Source organism: Pipistrellus kuhlii, unplaced genomic scaffold, assembly GCF_014108245.1.
Source record: "Pipistrellus kuhlii isolate mPipKuh1 unplaced genomic scaffold, mPipKuh1.p scaffold_m20_p_18, whole genome shotgun sequence".
In the NCBI taxonomy this organism is placed as follows: domain Eukaryota; kingdom Metazoa; phylum Chordata; class Mammalia; order Chiroptera; family Vespertilionidae; genus Pipistrellus; species Pipistrellus kuhlii.
The window spans coordinates 7,587,504-7,606,528 of record NW_023425493.1 but is presented as its reverse complement, the minus strand read 5'-3'; the positions used below and the strand labels follow the sequence as shown (position 1 = coordinate 7,606,528).

Genomic DNA, 19,025 nt, shown 5'->3' with positions numbered 1-19,025 from the left:
ACTCTTACACATTTCATGATCTCAATCCTCACAGCCCTGCAAGAAGGTAATGTACAGAAGAGTAAGCTGAGGTTCAGAGAGGTCACACAGCGAGTGAACGGTAGAATCAGACTGCAAACCCAGAGCCTCCGTGTCTGACAACTTTCCGTTATAACTGCTGTCCTTCCTCCAATGACTCCAGGGACATCCCATAGTCGGAGTGGGTCCTTCAATGCCGAGTCAACAGTCCACACTCATCTCAGGCCACAATCAAGGTTCCCTCAATTCACTTTCCCTGCCCTCTTGTGGTTTGGTTCTTGCCCATCAATATCCTCCTCCTATGTCCTCCCGACCTCCTGACCCATATTCGCCAATAACCACTCCCACTCCCACACCTTCCCATGCCTCTCTGAAGCCACCTCTCCCAGGTGTCTGCTCTGGGTTATATCTTAAGAATGCTACCTCCTGCCGAAACCGGTTTGGCTCAGTGGTGGAGTGTCGGTCTGCGGACTGAGGGGTCCCGGGTTCGATTCCTGTCAAGGGCGTGTACCTTGGTTCTCGGCACATCCCCAGTGGGAGGTATGCAAGAGGCAGCTGATCGATGTTTCTAACTCTCTATTCCTCTGTAAAAAAATCAATTTTATATATATATATATATATATATATATATATATATATATATATATATATATATATATATATATATATATTTTTTTTAAGAATGCTACCTCCCACCCTGAGAAAAGCATTTGACAGCATGAACCAACTATGCACAGCAGAGAAGTTAATTTCTCTCCAGACGGCTTCCTGTTATAAGAGGTGAGTGGCTGCACACCGTTCAGGTTAGACTCAGAAGGTTCGCTTTCTCGGGGGTTCTAGCCCACCCTGTACTTCTCTTGCTTGGCCGCCGGGCTAGCAGCTTGGGTTGGACACTTGGATTGGGCAGTTACAAGAGCCGTGGCCCTGAAGAGCTCCTGCAGGTCTGAGCCAGGCCCAAGGAGTCTGCCTGCCAATTGCTCTCCTTTGGGAAGACGAGGGAAGCACAAAAGGTGTGTCTGACCAACCCCACACCTCGCAGGGCCCCTCTCCAGCAAGGCCAGTCCTCTGATGGCCAGGCGGGTGTGGTCACAGTGGGAACAGGTCTTGAACTTCTGCACATAGACAGAGGGCTCTGCGGACGCCTCAGAGCCACAGGCCTGACCTGGCCCAGCCAGAGGTCATCTCCGCAGCCTATTGCTTCCTGGGTAGAAGCAGTGGCTGAGGCTGTGAGGAGCACAGAGAAATGTCACCGGGGCTTAAGGATTTCTAGAGAAATAAATACTAGAGCTCTCTCCCTCTCAGAGCCAGGATCTTAAATAGTTCCTGTTTGGGTTGCGCCTTTCAGCTCTGCCTGGCCAGCCTAAGTTGTTCAGAGAGGCGTTGGAGCAGCTCCTGGGAGAGGCCAACTGTCTACTGCAGTCAAATCCCTGACAGCTTTGGCCGGCACCTCTGGCTTCTAGAGCATGGAGGGAAATCTGTGGAGCGTGGACTGGATGTCCCAGATGTAGCCATAGCTTAGAGAGAGGCTGGGGACTGACTGGCACATGTAGGCAGTCTGGCAGTGCATAAGATAAAATGGAATCATAAAATATATTTAATTCACCCAAAAGAAGACAAAAAAATGAAAAAGGGAACAAAGAACAGCTAGGACAAATAGAAAACTAATAGTAAGATGGCAGACTTAAATCTACTTGTATCGATAATCACATTAAATGTAAATGATCTAAATAACCCAATTAAAGGGCAGAGATTATCTGACTGGATTAAAGAAAAAAAGATCTATCTGCTGTCTATAAGAAATGACCTTTAAATACAAAGACACAAATAGCCTAAAAGTAAAAGGATGAATAAAGAAATGCCATCCTAATGGTAATCAATAGAAAGCTGAAGTGGCTACAATGATATCAAAGTAGATTTCAGAGCAAAGAATATAACCAGGGATGAGAAGGTTATTTTGTCATGTAAAGAAAGGGGTCAGTGCCGAAACCGGTTTGGCTCAGCGGATAGAGCATCGGCCTGCGGACTGAAAGGTCGGAGGTTCAATTCCGGTCAAGGGCATGTACATTGGTTGCGGGCACATCCCCAGTAGGGGGTATGCAAGAGGCAGCTGGTCGATGTTTCTCTCTTATCGATGTTTCTAGCTCTCTATCCCTCTCCCTAACTCTCTGTAAAAAATCAATAAAATATATTATTAAAAAGAAAAAAGAAAAAAAGGGGTTAGTTAACAAGATGAAATAATCATCCTAAATTCTTATGCACTGAATAATGGAGCTTCAAAATACAGGAAGATAGAACTATGTGGAGAAATTGGAAAATTCAAGATTAAAGTTGGAGATTTCAACATACCTCAGTAACTGATAAACAAGTGGAGCACATGCTGTGCCTCCGTGAATAGCACCTACTGTTGTTATCAACCACAATTCAATTTGATAGACATTCATGGAACATTTCAGAGAGAGGCCCCAGCCCCCAGAATCCACTGAGGTGGGTATCTATCCAGAAGGGTTGTTAGGAAGAGGGAGAGGCAGGCCCTCAGGAGGGACAGACCTGTCCCCCACTGCCCTCCCCTTTTCTTGCTCCCCAGCTCCCCCTTGTGGTAGTTCAGGGTTCAACACATGGCCACTGGGCTGAAGACTGGGGCAGAACTGGCCCCAGGTGCTTCCCCTCCAAAAAGTTCTGGAAAGACAGAGCCCAAGTACAGAGGCAGTGGCAAGACTGGGGAGGGAGCGGTGGGGGGGCAGGGTGCCAGGAAACTTAGCTCTATAAGCCAGCTGAGTCACCACTCAGCGGCTGCAGGGGCTGAGGGAGATGGTTCCAGAGGGGCCCTGCTAAGGAATGACAGCAGCTTCATGGGGAGGGATGCAGGCAGAAAGGCAGCAGCAATGGGTGAGACTGAGACCACAGGCCGGGCTGATCTACCGGGAGCTTTGGAAGCCTCTGTCCCTTCGGTGAATGGGGACAGGGTCTGGGTCATTTTTAGCAATGGGGTGGAGTAATATCTTGGGCTGCAAAGGAGGATAATCGCTTAGCCGTGCAGTTAGAAGTGCCCACCCAAACCTCAAAGGCACAGTGTCCTGGTGGTACATACAGGACAGTAACCCATCTGCCCGTGTTCTGGAGAATTGGCAGAGCCAGCCTGAGAGGTTTAGACAGGAGTGGAGGGCCACAGGAAGCCACTGAGGGCTTTCACCACAGGGGTGATGAGATTTTAAAAAATCCAGTTAGGCTGTTAGAGGCACCAGAACGGCCCTGGATGCTCACCCTTCCTCTGCACAGGCTGCCACCCACATCTCTCGGAGCCGCACACCCACCCTGCCTGCTGTCCCATTTCTCAGAGGGGACACCTGAGGCCGAGACCCTGGGAGGTCTGTCCTGGGTCACACACCAGTGATCTCGTCTGCACAGTCTGGCCTAGAACCTAGCTCCTCTGTCACCTAGGCTAGGGGGTTTCTCTTTTGCTTAAGAAAACATGCACCTCCTTTTTTGGAAAATATTGTACTAGAAACGCATGTCAGTATCTGGTTATTCAAATGGCACGGAAGGGAACAGCAAAACTCCACCCTTTTCCACTCCCACCCTTTCCTAAGTGAAATCTCCTCCAGCGGTTGGCTGGGCATCTGCCAGACCTTCCCTGTACACACGCACGCACACACACACACACACACACACAGACACACAACATACGGGTTTGCCCCATGTGTACTTGTTTTCACTTCTCGCTATTCCCTGTTGGTACATATGGGTCCGTCTGTCCTTTGGAAGCACCGGGTAGGAGTGTGGGTGGCGGGCATGCCCTCCCAGCTCCCTGAAGCTCCTTCCACTGCTCAGTGCCCCTCAGGCACCAGCGGCACCCGGGCACCCACTGGAGGCAGGTACCAGGCTGGACTCTGTGGGCAGCAGTTCCCACGCCTGGCTCTGGGGATTTCAGAGCCGTGCTTGGCTCAATGACTCTGTGCAAAGGAATTTGAGGCCGTCCTTCGACACATTTTTCTTTTCATTTTAGAGATTAAGTATTAATTTAAACATGTCAGGAAAAAATCCCAAGTCCATCAAACAGTGATTCAAGGCTTTTCAAAGTCCCTTTACCACAAGCTCAGGTTGAGTGAGTCTATTCAAAGGGAAACACTGGGTACATAACAGCGGAGGTGGGACACGGGTCTGGCCAGAGCCCTAAGTGGAAGGGGCCCGCGGGAGGCCTGGGAACTGCTGTGGGAGGGGCTGGACTTGGCGGCCGGGACCTGGGAGTCTGGTTCCTGAGCGGCTCCTGGCTCTGGAGGGCCCGGGGGAGGGGGAGGAAGCGGTCTGCCAGACATACGGTCAATGCCTGGCTGCAGGGATTCCAGCGGAACAAAGAGTCCTTTTTCTTGTCATCGGTGCCTTCCTCGTACCAAGAAAAACAGCACCGAGGGCCACAGGGACAGGCCCTCAGGACCCCCGTGGGCGGCAGCAGGTGGCGGTGAGAACAGTTTGGGGTAAGGACTCCCTCCCTTCGGGCCTGCCTTTCCGAAGGCAATGAAGGGATCGGCCCAGACCAGCAGAGGCCTCACCTCATCCTGGGCACCGGGGGAAGCCCGAGGGTCTTTTCCATCCCGCACTTGTAAGACCACCTGACGTATAAAGTATGAAGCCTCTGGGGCAGGCCTCCAAAGAAAAACAAGAACCGCAGCCGGTTTGGCAGCATATGGCGGCCTTCATGTTCTTGGGGAAGCAGGCATAACCTGAAGACAGGATCTGGGGGGACTCGAAGGGATTTGCCTGGTCAACAAGGGAGGGAGGGGGAGGGGGAGAGGGAGAGGGAGAGGGGGGGAAGGGGCTCAACGATGGGGGCTATCCAGCCCCTGAATGGTCTGCCACCCAATGGAACAGTTGGACATCACAGGTCTCAGGGTGTCCAAGGACAGACACCAAAGCACTGCTTCTGAGCTCCCAGCTGCCGTTCCCCAATCCTCTGCACACCCCACATGGTCCTGTGAGTAGAGCTGGGGCTCAGAGGTCCCCCACCCCCCACACACGTCTGCCTCTTCCTCCTCCCGCCTCCCACAGGCGTGGCAGAGAGGGGACAGAGGAGCCTGGGACTCCTGCTTTCAAAGGCTGAGACACATGCTTACCTAGAGGATGACCTCCACAGTGACTGGAAACATGTACGAATGTGCAGGAAGAAAGAAAGAAAAATGCTACCCTTCAGTGGTTCTCTCCGGAGAGAGGACATTCCATGATTTTGTCTGTTTCCCTCAAAGAAAAAATGTACCGCCTTTTTAGAAAATATTAAGAAAACATGTATCACGTTTTTAGAAAATATTGTACTAGAAACACATGACAGTATCTGGTTAGTCAGACAGCATGGAAGGGAACAGCAAAACTCCACCAGACAGACACCCTCACTGCTGTACGGCCCCAGGTGAGCTGAGCTCAGACCGAGGCCCTAGCCACCATAACCGCCCCCCCCCCCCCTCCGCCCTACCCCCCGGAAAATGCACTCGCACATTAGGTGAGCCAGCCCAGGTGACGGTGTCGAGGTGAAAGCAAGTCCATCCTGGTATTGAACAGAAAAGCCAGCCAAGGCGGAAATCAGCACAAACCAGCTTTTCAGAAAAGGCGAGGGAGGCTGGAGCAGGGCCCGGGCTCTATTGATAGAAGGCTAGGTCCTGCCCCGCTTGTGCTGAAGCACGCAGCCTGCGCCGTCCAAGGCAAACACAGCAGCCCTCCCTCCACCGAACCCCCTGCCCCCCTCCCCCAAAACTCCCCCGCCAGGCCGTTTGCTGGCTGAGGGCTGTTCCCCGCCCACAGGGGACTCCTGGCTCCTTCTACGTTTCTGTGTGGCTCCCTCTCCATGTCAGCGTGCTTCTGCTCTAGACACAGCCAGAGGGCCCCAACTGAGAGAAACAGGGTCCCTCTGCTTCCAGATACTCAGATTGGGGAGCACCTGTTCACCGCTGACTTTCTGAGGATGAGACGGTGTACATGGCACACCCCAGGCCCTGCTCTGGGGCCTTTTGCTCACCACCCCTGGCAGCTGGCTAAGCAGCGCTAGGGTTTCTCAACCTCGGCATTTGTTTTTGTTTGTTTTGTTTTGTTGTTTTAGGAAGGGGGAGAGATTAAGTGAGGGACAGCCATTTGTTGTTCCACTTATTTATGCACTCATTGGTTGATTCTTGTATGTCCTGACCAGGGATTGAACTCTTGGCAAGCTTGGCATCCCGGGATTGATGCTCTACCCAAGTGAGTTACCTGGCCAGGGCTCCGCACTGTTTGGGGTCAGATGGCTCTGCTGTAGGGGCCTTTTTGTGCACTGGAGGGGGCACAATCCCTGGCTTCTACCCACCAGATGCCAGTAACACCTTCCAGGTGTGATCATCAAAACCCTCTCCAGAAACTGCCAGATTACCCCCCCCACCTGGGGGGTCCCATCACCCCCCCTTCTGAGACCGGCTGTTTTAGAAGAAAGAATAGAGGATATGGAGGGGGGCTCTGGAAGCAGTGGGGGAAGCAGGCTCCAGGTTGGGGAATGGGTAGATTTAAGGGAAACAGAAAGAAGAGAGGCTTGGAAGCTTCCAGATGGGGCAGAAAATTGGGAAAGTAAAGAGTTGTTTAAATAAGATTAGGAAATGTTGCTCTATGATGTGCTATTAGCCTCCCTTTTCCTTCTTCGAAGGAACACCATCAGCAAAAATCTGCACCATTCACCAGGGCTTTGGGAGTCAAATCTGTGCTTTCTCCTTTTCCTGCCCTCCCTGCTCCCCCTCCCCCACCTGAATGGATAGCTTCCAGCTAGGCACAAGGCCCTCCCAAGAGGCTGGGTTACATTCAGGCCATACCATAGCAGTTACTACTACAAAGTGTATGGAGGATAGAATTTTAAAATACATATTTTGATTGACTTTTATTGATTTCAGAGAGGAAGGGAGAGGGAGAGAAACATCAATGATGAGAGAGAATCATTGATCAATTGCCTCCTGCACGTCCCCCCTCTCCCCCCACTGGGATTGAGCCCAAAACCCAGGCATGTATTCTGACTGGGAATTGAGCCATGACCTCCTGATTCGTAGGTCAATGCTCAACCACTGAGCAACACCGGTTGGGCTAAAATACATATTTTAGAACTGATTCAATATCATGTTTATGAAAACACACACCTTGTTTGCTTTCTATAATAGTAATGCTTTCTCAGTGAGAGAAAAAGGCGTGAGGGAATAGCTGAGAGGCAGGTAACACCCGTGGGTGGATCAGATGATTGGACATCGTTGATCACGTGCATCGAGGTCCGAAAAAGCATGTTCTGGGGACTTGGGGGCCGAATCCTGGGTTCTTGAGGCTCTCTCAGATTCTCTTCAGGAAATAGGGGGCTATCCAGCCCCTGAATGGTCTCTCACACACATGGAGCCTGTTTGTTTCAAGTCTTGCTTCCCTGCTGTACCGCAGGCACGGCAAGGGCAGGAGTCATATCTGCTTCCTCTATCACTAAGTCCCTGGACTTCCTGGGCCTGCATGTGGTCAACATTCAAAACATATTTGTGTTTGTTTTTCCAAAACATATTTGTTAAATGAATACATGGACGGCGTCCTGGCACACTCCTTACTTCCTTGACCTGCTAGCAACCTTTGACTCAGACATTAAGACTCAGATCAAATGTCATCTCCTTTGGGAACTCCTTTCCGATTTTCCAACAGAAACAATTGCACTGTGGACTCAAAACATTAGGTTCATATTCCTTTTTCTTTTTTTTAATATATATTTTTATTGATATTTCATAGAGAGGATGAAGGGAGAGAGAGAGCTAGAAACGTCGAGGAGAGAGAAACATGACCAACTGCCTCTTGCACACCCCCTACCGGGGATGTGCCTGCAACCAATGTACATGCCCTTGACAGGAATTGAACCTGGGACCCTTCAGTCCGCAGACCGATGCTCTACCACTGAGCCAAACCGGCTTCGGCTTGGTTCATATTCTTACGGCAACATGCATCACAGTATATACCATTTGGTTGTATTCTGCCTCCCGTGCCAGAATGTAAGCTATCTGAGGACAAAAGCTATGATGTGTATCGTTTATTATCCCTACTCTCACCAGCGCTTGGCACATTGTAGATCCTCAATAAACGCCTTTTCAATGCAAAAGAGGAAAAAAATAAATGCTCTCCTGTAACCCTTCCAAATGCTAGACATCAAAGTCCAGACACATCTGGTTCAAGCGCTGTGGCAAAGTCCAGAACCAAGAGCTGCATTGGGTATCCAATTTCCTGGCCCTCTAACGCAGGTGGAAGCTATCTGCCTAGCTCCACTGAGGCTGATTGGTCCTGGCTGGCTGCTCCACATTCCTACCACCCCAGGGCTTTAAGGCCTCAAAGGATCTTCAAGAGCCTTCTTTGGAACCATCCCCCTTCTCCCATACTCACACCCACACCTCTGGCTTAAAGCCCTGGGTCAAAACGGGCTCCGTACAGGGCCCTGCAGATTTCTCTGTGTCACTGTTCCTGTTCCACACCCCTCTGCCAGTCTCTTGGAAAGCAGTGTGTGATATTGAGAATCATAAATATATATATATATATATATATATATATATATATATATATATAATATATATATATATTTGGTCTTTATCCCCATTTCAGGCACAGAATTCATAAAACCCTAGGACTTTCCTGAGTGACGAGAGCAACCAAGGTGTCTCTTGTCATGTTAATGAGGTGATGCTGGAACCCTACCTACACATGGGGGCTAGGAGGTTAAAACATGGCAGCGGAGAAAGTGGATGCAACATGGACACTCTCCCAGGACCAAACTGGAAATATGACTAAAATACAGAAGAACCATCCTGGAAAATCAACTGAGGACTAGCTGGAGAGAACCCTGATAACCAAGGACCGAAAGTAGGAAGGGCAGAGGTGTGTGTGAAAGAGCTGGCGGGGCTCCCATAGACAGCAGCTGAAGTCTCCAAGAGATAGCTCAGCTGTGTGTGTGTGTGGGGGGGGGGGGGGTCCCCACTGCGAATTCTGGGGTCTAAGTACCAAGCTTGGGTCTCTAGCCCAGAGCACCAGAACTGAGAAAGATGCCCATATAACATCTGGTTGTGAAAAGAAGTAGGGTTGCTATGTCCTAGTGAGAGATGTTTGAAAATGCAGGCACCTTCTTAAAGGGCCAACACAAAATTTTGAGTGCAACTTATCTTGGGCTCTGACAGGGAGAGGGAAGAGTAGACTGGAGCTGTCTGAGGACAGACCAGGATTGGTGGCTCTGGGGTTGGAGCTTGGAGGGCCTTCATCTTGGTTACCTATGCTGAGTCATTCCCTCATGTTCTCCTCAGACGTTTGCTATCCAGTTATTTTTTTTTTTGCCTGGGCAAAGGAGTTGACCCGCCCTGTTGGAAGACCTCTTGCCTCACCCTGTGGTCAATAGCTTGAGGCTAATCACATTGGAGTGTCAATGGGACTTCAGGGAGAGGCAGGTCACTGGAGGCTTTGAGACTTTGCCTGATCCAATCCAGGGACTGTGGCTAGGAAAAGCAGACCCTGGTGCAAATTTTGGTCCTTTCCAAAGGCAGTCAGCCCCAGCAGAGAAAGCCATAAACTGTGAATTGCTAATACCTCCAAACAGTATTCAAGGGCAGTCACAAACAGTGTCTGATTTTGTCCTGCACTAAAGATTGGAAGTTGTAGCAGATCCACCTAATACACAGAAACAAACCCAAACAGGCAGACAAACTGGGGAGACAAAAAAAAAAAAAAAAAAAAAAAAAAGCAAAGCCCCAAATGAAAGAAATATAGAATTCTCCAAAAGAAGAGCTAAATGAAATGGAGGTAAGAAATTTATCAGACATAGAGTTCAGATATCATGATGGCAAAGAGGCTCAATAGCATGAGAAAAGATATAGTAACTATGCAGAATGACATAGCACTGATAAAGAACACAGTGAAAAAAATACATAGTAGATTAGGGGAAGTGGAGTATCAGGTCAGTGAATTAGAAGACAGAGTAGAAAAAAAATAACTCAATCAGAGGAACAAAAAGAAAAAAGAAAAAAAAGAAAAAAGAAAAAAAAAGGAGGACAGCTTAAGGGAGCCGAGGGGCAACATGAAACATAACTATATTCTCATAATAAGTATATCAGAAGGGGAAGAAAGTGAGCAAGGGTTAGAGAACATGTTTGAAGAAATAATGGCAGAAAACTTCCCTAACCTGGTGAAGGAAAAAGTCACATAAGTTTAGGAGGTAGAGAGAGTCCCAATCAAAAAGAAAATAGGCCCACGCCCAGATACATCATAATTAAAATGTCAAAAATTAAAGACAAAAAGGGAATATTAAAGGCAGCAAGAAGAAAAGCAATTTTCACCTACAAAGGAGCTCCCATAAGGCTGACACCTGAATTTTCATCAGAAACTCTACAAGTCAGAAGGGAATGGCATAAAGTATTAAAGGTAATAAAAAACAAGGATCTGAAAGCAAGCTTACTATATCCAGTAATGCTATCATTCAAAATAGATGATGAAATAAAAGAGCTTCCCAACCCCCCTGCCAAAAAAAAAAAAGAAAAAGGCTAACAGAGTTTATCCCCACCATACCAGCACTGCAAAACAAACAAACAAACAAACAAAAAACTAAAGGGATTGCTGTAATAACAAGGGGAGGGAGAGGAGAGGAGAGGAGAGAACAGGAGAGGAGAGGAGGAGAGGAGAAGAGAGGAGAGTAGAGGAGAGGAGAGGAGAGGAGAGAGGGGGGGGGAGAGGGGGAGAGGGGGGGGGAGAGAGAGAGAGAGAGAGAGAGAGAGAGAGAGAGAGGGAGGAGTGCAGAATTTAAATGGAAATAAGTATCTATCAATAATAACCTTAAATGTAAATGGATTAAATGCTCCAATCAAAAGACATAGGGTAGCTGAATGGATAAAAACACATAAACCAATTATATACTGTCTACAAGAGACCCACCTCAGAACAAAAGACTCACATGGGATGAGAGGAAGGGATGGGGAAAAAAAATCTTCCATGCAAATGAAAACAAAACAAGTTAGGGTAGCAATAATCATATCTGACAAAATAGACTTCAAAATGAAGGACATCACAAAAGACAGTAAGGTCACTACAAAATACTAAAGGGATCAATCCAACACAAGGATATAACCCAGGTAAACATATATACACTCAACAGAGGAGCATCTGTCTAAATATGTAAAACAGCTTCCAGAGGACTTTGACAGGTTGACAGCAATACAGTCATGATAGGGGACTTTAACACCCCGATGACTTCACTGGATAAATCATCTGGACAAAAACGTAACAAGGAAACAGAGACTCTAAATTACACACTGGATCAGATGGATTTAACTGACATTTAACTTTCACCCTAAAGCAGCAGGACACACATTCTTCTCAAGTGCACGTGGGTCATTCTCAAAGATAGACAACACATTGGGACACAAAACAAGTCTCTATAAGTTCAAGAAGATTGACCTCATATCAAGAATCTTCTCAGATTACAATGGAATGAAATTACAAATAAACTACAGTAAAAACACTAAAAAACATTCAGACTTATGGTGGCTAAATAGCATGTTATTAAACAATGATTAGGTTACCAATGAGATCAAGAAAGAAATAAAAAAAACATCCTGGAAACAAATGAAAATGAACACACAACTGCCCAAAATCTATGGGACACAGTGAAGAGTCCCGAGAGGGGAATTCATTGCACTGCAAGCATGTTAAACCCGTGGCTGGAGGGCTGCATGCCTCGACCCATGTTTGACATGCTTGTACTACAGGTATACCTCAAAAACCAAGAGAAATTAATAATAAACTATTTAACCGTACAACTTAAAGAATTAAAAGAGAACAAGAAAAGCTCAAAATAGAAGAAAGGAAATAATAAAGATTAGAGCAGAAATAAATGACATAGAGGCTAAAAAAATAATACAAAAAAAAATCAATGAAACCAAAAGCTGGTTCTTTGATAAGATAAAAAGATTGATGAACCACTAGCAGACTCATCAAGAAACAGAGCGAGAGGAGCCAAATAAATAATAGCACAAAAGAAAGGGGTGGAGTAACAACTGTCACCACAGAAAGACAAAGGATTGTAAGCTATGAACAACAATATGCCAACAAGCTGGACAACTGGGCGAAATGGACAAATTCCTAAAAAAAAATACAATCTTTCAAAACTGAATCAGAAAGAATCAGAAAACTTAAAAAGGCCAATAACTGAGGAAATACAATAAGTAAAACAAAAATAAAAACAAAAAAAACCTCCAAGCAAACAAAAACTCTGGTCTGGATGGCTTTACAGGGAAGTTTTACAAAACCTTTAAAGAACAACTAACACCTATCCCCCTCAAACTATTTCAAAAAATCCAAAAGGAAGGAATACTTCCACATTCTTTTTATGAGGCCAGCATTATCCTAATTCTAAAACCAAATAAAGCCACTACAAAGAAAGAGAACTATAGACCAATATCCTTGATGAATATAGATGCTGAAGTCCTCAACAAAATATTAGCAAATGGCATCCAGCAAGATCATACACCATGACCAAGTGGGATTTATTCTAGGGATGCAAGGCTGGTACAATATCCACAAATTAATAAGCATGATACATTACATAAATTGAAAAGACAAAAATTACATGGTCATTATCAATAGACGCAAAAAAAGCATTTAAACAAAATACAACACCCATTTTTTAAAATAAAATCTCTTAGCAACATGGGAATAGAGGGATCATATCTCCACATAATAAAGGCTATATATGACAAGCCTACAGCCAACATCATACTCAATGGGCAAAAACAAAAACATTTCCTCTAAGAACAAGACAGCGATGTCTGCTTTCACCACTCCTTTTCAATATTAGAGGCCCACTGCACAAATTTGTGCACCAGTGGGGTACCCTGGCCTGGCCTGTGCGATTGAGTCATAACCGGCTCTCTGACATCCCGAGGGGTCCCGGATTGTGAGAGGGTACAGGTCAGGCCTAGGAACCCCACAAGTACATGATCAGGGCAGGGAGGGATGTGGGAGATTGGTCATCTGGGGAGAGACTGCAGAAGGCTACAGGGCGTGTCTAGCTTGTCTTGCTCAGTTCTGATGGCCAACCCAGCAGCAAGCTAACCTACTGGTCGGAGCATCTGCCCCCCGGTAGTCAGTGCATGTCATAGCAAGTGGTTGAGCAGCCTTAGCATATCATTAGCATATTGCACTTTAATTGTGAAAAGCAGACTGGTTGACTGGACACTTAGCATATTAGGCTTTTATTATATAGGATAGTACTGAAAGTCCTAGCCACAGATTAGACAACAAGAAGATATAAAAGGCATCCAAATTGGAAAGGAAGAAGTAAAACTCACATTATTTGCAGGTGACAGGATATTGTACATAGAAAACCCTAAACACTCCATTAAAAAATGACTAGATATAATTAAGGAATTTGGCAATGTAGCAGGATACAAAATGAACACCCAGAAATCGGCATTATTATATACCAATAATAAATTCTCAGAAAGAGAAACCAAAAAATAATCTAATTTACCACTGCAACAACAACAACAACAAAATTAAGATGCTTATTAATAAACTTAACCAAGATTGCAAAAGATTTGTATGTGGAAAACTACAGGACATTGAAAAAAGATAGAGGAAGATATAAACAAGGGGAGTAATATATTGTGTTCATGGATTAGTAGAATTAACATCAATAAAATGTTCATACTGCTCAAAGCAATCTATAGATCCAATGCAATCCTTATTAAAATACAAAGGCATATTTCACAGATCTAGAGCAAATACTCCAAAAATTTATATAGAACCAAAAAGGACCTCAAATAGCTGCAGCAATCTTGAGAAAGAAGAACAAAGTTGGAGGAATCACAATACCAGATATTAAATTATACTACAAAGCAAGTGTATTCAAAACAGCCTGATACTTGCATAAGAACAGGCATCTAGATCGATGGAACAGAAGAGAGACCCCAGAAATCGACCCAAAACATTCCCATTCACTGGTCATGCGGTTTGGATCCCTGATTTTTCATATGGCAGGTCGGGCGGTTTAGATGCCCTGACCTTTTCCTCCCTGAAGGCAGCATCTAGGCCTCAGTTGTATTTCAGCTCCAGGCTCGGAAAAGCAGTAAAACCAGACAAATGCCGCCCTGGCTGCCTTAGGACCAGCCACATTGACTAATGACCCTCTGCCCTGGCACCAGCCAATCAGTGAAGACCATGACCCTGAAAGAGCACACCGGGAAAGCTGATGAACATTCTATATTTAGACCCTTCCCCAAAACATCCCCTAGGATTTCCACCTGCGAGAGAGAGATATCCTCCAAAGAGCACGCCCTGCCATTCCCTTCCCCCTCTTCCCTATAAGGACCCAACCAGGAGAGCAGTGGGCAGTGGCAGCTCATCCCGGGCTAACCCCCTGAACCTGTCTCCCAGGCAAGTTCCCTGAGCCACAGCAGCCCAGCCTAGGCTCTCCTGCTGCTTCTACTAGGCCTTTTCTGTTTCCCTGTCCTACATGTATCTTTCCGTCATCTACGGACCCAATACCCTTTGGCTCAGTGCTGGGTAGCCCCTCCCTTTGGATATCCCCATCCCCATCCCCTTTTCCTTAAATAAATTCCATTTTTCCTCATTCACTGTCTGAGATGGCTCTTAAGCCTGCCCTTGCATCACCAACTTTAACCTTTCAGTATCTGTTTATAACAATCAGCTGAGTAACGTATTCCTCTGTGTTCTGCGAGCCACTCTAGCAAAAATCAAACAAACCCAAGGAAGGAGATGTGGAACCTCCCATCTATAGCCGGCAGGTCAGAAGCCCAGGGGACCACCTGGACTTGCAATGGGCATCTGAAGGTGAGGGGGCGCAGAGAGTGAATTGAACTGTGAGGCACGCAGCTGGTTTCAGAGAACTGCTTTGGTGGTATGTGGGGGAAGGGGGGCAGAATCCACATATCAGAAAAGAACACACCCGGAAAGCTGATGAACATTCTATGAACATCGAGCAGAATCAGAATGTATGTCTGGTCACCTGGCCAGAAGGGGACCCCAACATCCGGCAATACTCATGCCCCCTCCTGCTCACCAGACCTCCTGCGAGAGCTGTTCCCAGCCCGGCGCCCCAGCTTTGCTGCCTACCTGGCCAGCGGTTGGCGTGAGCGTGCAGTCCGGAGAAGGTCTGTCCCGGAGCAGGCCTTGCTGCTGGCTGCAGTCCAGCTGGATCAGGTGGCGGCATTCTGGGTGGCAGGTGAACTTACAGTCTGGAGGGAAGAGAGAAGCAGGGTCAGGGGCCAGGCTTCCCGAGAAAAACCTCAGGGGACTGCATCTCGCTCCAAGAGGGAAAGGCACGGGAGAGGATAGTGGACGGTGGGAGAGCACGCTGAGAATGAGGCCCTGCGCTCCACGCCATTACAAATGGCCAACATTGACCAGTGCTAGCCAGGCCTGCCTCGGAGATCCTGCACGTTGTGGTTCCAGACCAATGCCATAAAGTGAATTCTGCAATAAAGCAAGTCACACCACCTACGGAGAAGGTTACCGAAATGTGACGCAGAGACACGGAGGGGGCCAATGCGCCGATGGACCCGCTCAAACAACAATTTGTAAGCACCATGGTATCCTTGAAGAACAATGAGAGAAGCACAATAAAACCAAGTAGGCCCATGCTTGGCCTTTCTTACTTTGTGTGACTGTGCAGTCATTATTGTTATCACTTTACAGACAAAAAACTGGGGCTTAGGGATGTTAATGACTTTCTCAAGGTCAGATCATTTTTCTACGAATATACATTAATCTGTACTAATTCACATTAATTCATACTAATTCACATGAATTTACACTCATTTACATCAATTTGCATTAATTTGGTCTCCAAGGGACCGTGGATCCTTGGGGAAGGGCCTGACTCTTCTGGGCCTCATTCTGCCCAACTGTGAAATGTAGGTCACAGCAGCCCATGCCCGGGGCACGGGATGTCTCTGGTTTTAAGGGAGAGCAGGCCCTCACGGGTTACAAGTGCATCCAAACACCAAGGCATTGTCCTCGGCAGCAGGAAAGGCTGCTCCCCGTCTCTGACCTGCCCCGTCATGGCCTCTCTAACCCCGCTGACACACCCTCCAGACCACATCCCACACCAGGTGCTTCAGACTGAAAGCACACGGGTCACAGACAGTGTTCGCGCCCATGGGAGCAGGACCTCATGGGCCTTGGGAAAACCGAGGCCCAGAGAGGCAAAGGGAAGTGCCCAAAAGCACACAGCATGGTGGCAGAGCCGTAGCTTCCAGGATCTTCAAGGCAGAAGAGAGGTCCAGTTACGGGGGTGAGGGCCTGGCTGGAGGGGGCAGGGCTGGTGGTCGGCAACTCAAGAGCCTGGACTGGTTGGGATATCCTGGTCACTAGAGGACAACTTTTTAAAATACAGACTTTTAAAAACTGATCTCAGAGAGCAAGAGAGAGGGAGAGAGGGATAGCAACATCAATGATGAGAGAGAATCACTGATTGGCTGCCTCCTGCACGCCCCCTCCTGGGGACTGAGCCCTCAACCCAGTATGTTCCCTGACGGGGAATGGAATCATGACCTCAGGGTTCATGGATCGACACTCAACCACTGAGCCACACCGGCCGGGCACTAGGGGACAACTTTTGGTTCTTAAGGGCTTAGGCTCCCAACACTTTTCCTTTGTTTTGAAAGCATCACACACACTCTATCGTGGGGTGAGGTGGGTCTCTTCTTCCCACTCTCTTGGAGCGTTCCGGAATGAGACCCTCACACTCCCCAGCTGCCCCCTTCCCAACCGCCCCCCCAAGAGAAGCACCTTGTTCATTCAGGTTTGCCTCTGAAGTCTGCAGGGGAGCCCCCTGACAAATGCAGGGACATGCAGAGTTTCTGGAATCCTCCAACCTGACTCAACCCTCGGAAGCTCGCTACTCCTTCTGGGGCGGCAGATGACGCTCTGCTCATCTCCCTCAGGCCTGAAAGCGAGGCCCACGACGTCCCCACCTTCATTCTAGGCCTCCCTCCCGACTCTCCTCCTGGAAGCTGTCCCCTCACTCGGAGCCAGAATGGGTGAAGCCAGCTCTCTGGGCATGCCCCCTCCCTCTGCCTGTGCACCTTCCACCGCGTGCATTTCTGGGTCCCCCTGTGGGTGATCTCTACCTGGCACAATGTGGAGGCCAAGTCCCTCTCCTGCAGGGCCCAGAACCGCCAGGGCTTTGATAAGGCAGCACGGAGGCCAGAGCCGCGCCGAGTGGCGTTGTTCGGGCTCCGCTCCTGGAACGCACCTGTGCCGCTCTGGCCCTGGCCAAGCTCTAAGCAGGAAGAGTGCTCAGGGTGCCCGGAAGTGGAAATGGGGAGGAGGAAGGACCGGAAGCTCCCCCAGCTTTCTAGTAAGCAAGCGAGCGAGCGCTGCCGCCTACTCACAGATGGGAACGCGTCTTGGGAGGGGCAGAGGCCCCCCAGCCTCCTCCTTCAGCAGCTGGCTGTCGGCACAGGACACAGCGCTCCATCTGATTCTCAGTTTCCCTCTCCTCTCTTCCCCTCCCTTCCCACTCGGTCCCTGTCTGACACACACGCCCTGTGCAAAAAGCACCGAAACCTCCAGACGATTGTTTTGGCAGGCCTTGCTGCTGGGCTGGATGGAGCTAGGAAACAGGAGATCCCAGGAGGAGTGTTTCCAGATTTTAGGAAAACCCCTTTGAGCACCAAAGACGTGGATCCATCAGGCTGGGTAACCACAGCCGGGAGCAAACACCGCAGCACATCTGATAGTTCCTGGCCCCTGGGCATGCCACACTCAGATGAAGTCAGAGCCACCGTGCCTGTCTCCAGCCACAGCAGCAAGCCCACGGGCCCCCCAGGAGGCTGGCCTGCTGCGCTGAGTGGGACACCCCTGAGGTCCCAGTGACAGGGCCGTGTCCTCCTGGGACCCAGCGCTTAAACCCCGCAGGTCCTCTCCCTCAAGGCAGCTCATCTCAAGGTGCCGCTAAGCCAAATGGGCCCCGGCTTCCATGTGCTCCACAGCCCCGGCTGCTGCTGGATCTGAGAGAGACGGGACTTGGTGGTGCAGGGCCTATGGGCCCAGGAAGGGCTCAGCCTTCCCCAGGCAGCAGCACCATCGCCTTTGGCCGCAGCTTCTACGTCCTGAGCATGGACTACCCGTGCTCGGTGCTCCCATGAGGGGGAAGATGAGAGGAGGATGGGAGGAGGATAGAGGGAGGAGGATGGGAGGATGGGAGGACGATGGGAGGAGGAAGGGAGGAGAAAGGGAGGAGGATGGGAGGGCAGCAGGGGCCTCAGGCTAGCCGGGCAGACACACACGTGCAAAGGTAACCAGTGAGGGAGACCCTGAAGCAGGGCCCAGATGGAGGAGGCCTGTGCCGGGGACACAGTGCCTGCGGCCACGGCTGTCAGGACGGCTCAGGAGGCTCGGGGAGTTAGAGGATGATCAGACCCCAGGTGACTCCCAGTCCCTCCTGGCAGGGGCCAAGCGGAGACAGGAGCCGAGACATCGCAGAATAGGCAGGAGGGGGACCTCCCGACCCGAGGCAGCAAAGGGTTAGGGAGAGCCACTCCGACGTTCTAGCTGCAGTGTCTTCAGGGGAACTGGCATGGCTTCGCCTCAGCACTGCCCCTCCCGCTCACCCTTCCCTCCAGCGCAGGCCCTGCCTCTGGCCCCAGGGGTGCGGGAGGAATAACTGTGCTTCCCGGTTGGGAAGGGGCCGACTGTGAGGAGGAAGGCAAACCACAGAGGGTCTTCTCCAAGGAAGGAACCAGGAGCCGGACGGAGAGGGCTCGCAGGGCCCACCCTCAGCCCCCGGCTCGGCGAGCTTTCCAGCTGCTGAAACAAAGCACCATGGACAGGGCAGCTGAGCACGGCAAGCTGCCGCCTCGGCTCGGAGGCTAGAAGTCTGAGTCAGCGTGGCGGGGTCACACCCCCTCCAGAACCCGCAGGGAGACCCCTTGCCACCGCCTTCGCCTGGCCTTCTCCCTGTGGCCAGTCTTCACATGCCATCTTCTCGTAAGGTC

The 19,025-nt window shown here is 49.2% G+C and overlaps 1 protein-coding gene across 2 annotated transcripts in view; it reads right to left on the bottom strand.

The window, feature by feature from the left end:
- The window catches only part of RASSF5 (Ras association domain family member 5), a 71,286-nt gene that overhangs the window by 30,880 nt on the left and 21,381 nt on the right, over window positions 1–19,025 (bottom strand). For both annotated transcript variants that reach the window (XM_036441646.2, XM_036441645.2), the window contains exon 2: window positions 15,139–15,260. In XM_036441646.2, coding sequence (XP_036297539.1) covers window positions 15,139–15,260 — 122 coding nt within the window. The remainder of the gene's footprint in view (window positions 1–15,138; window positions 15,261–19,025) is intronic.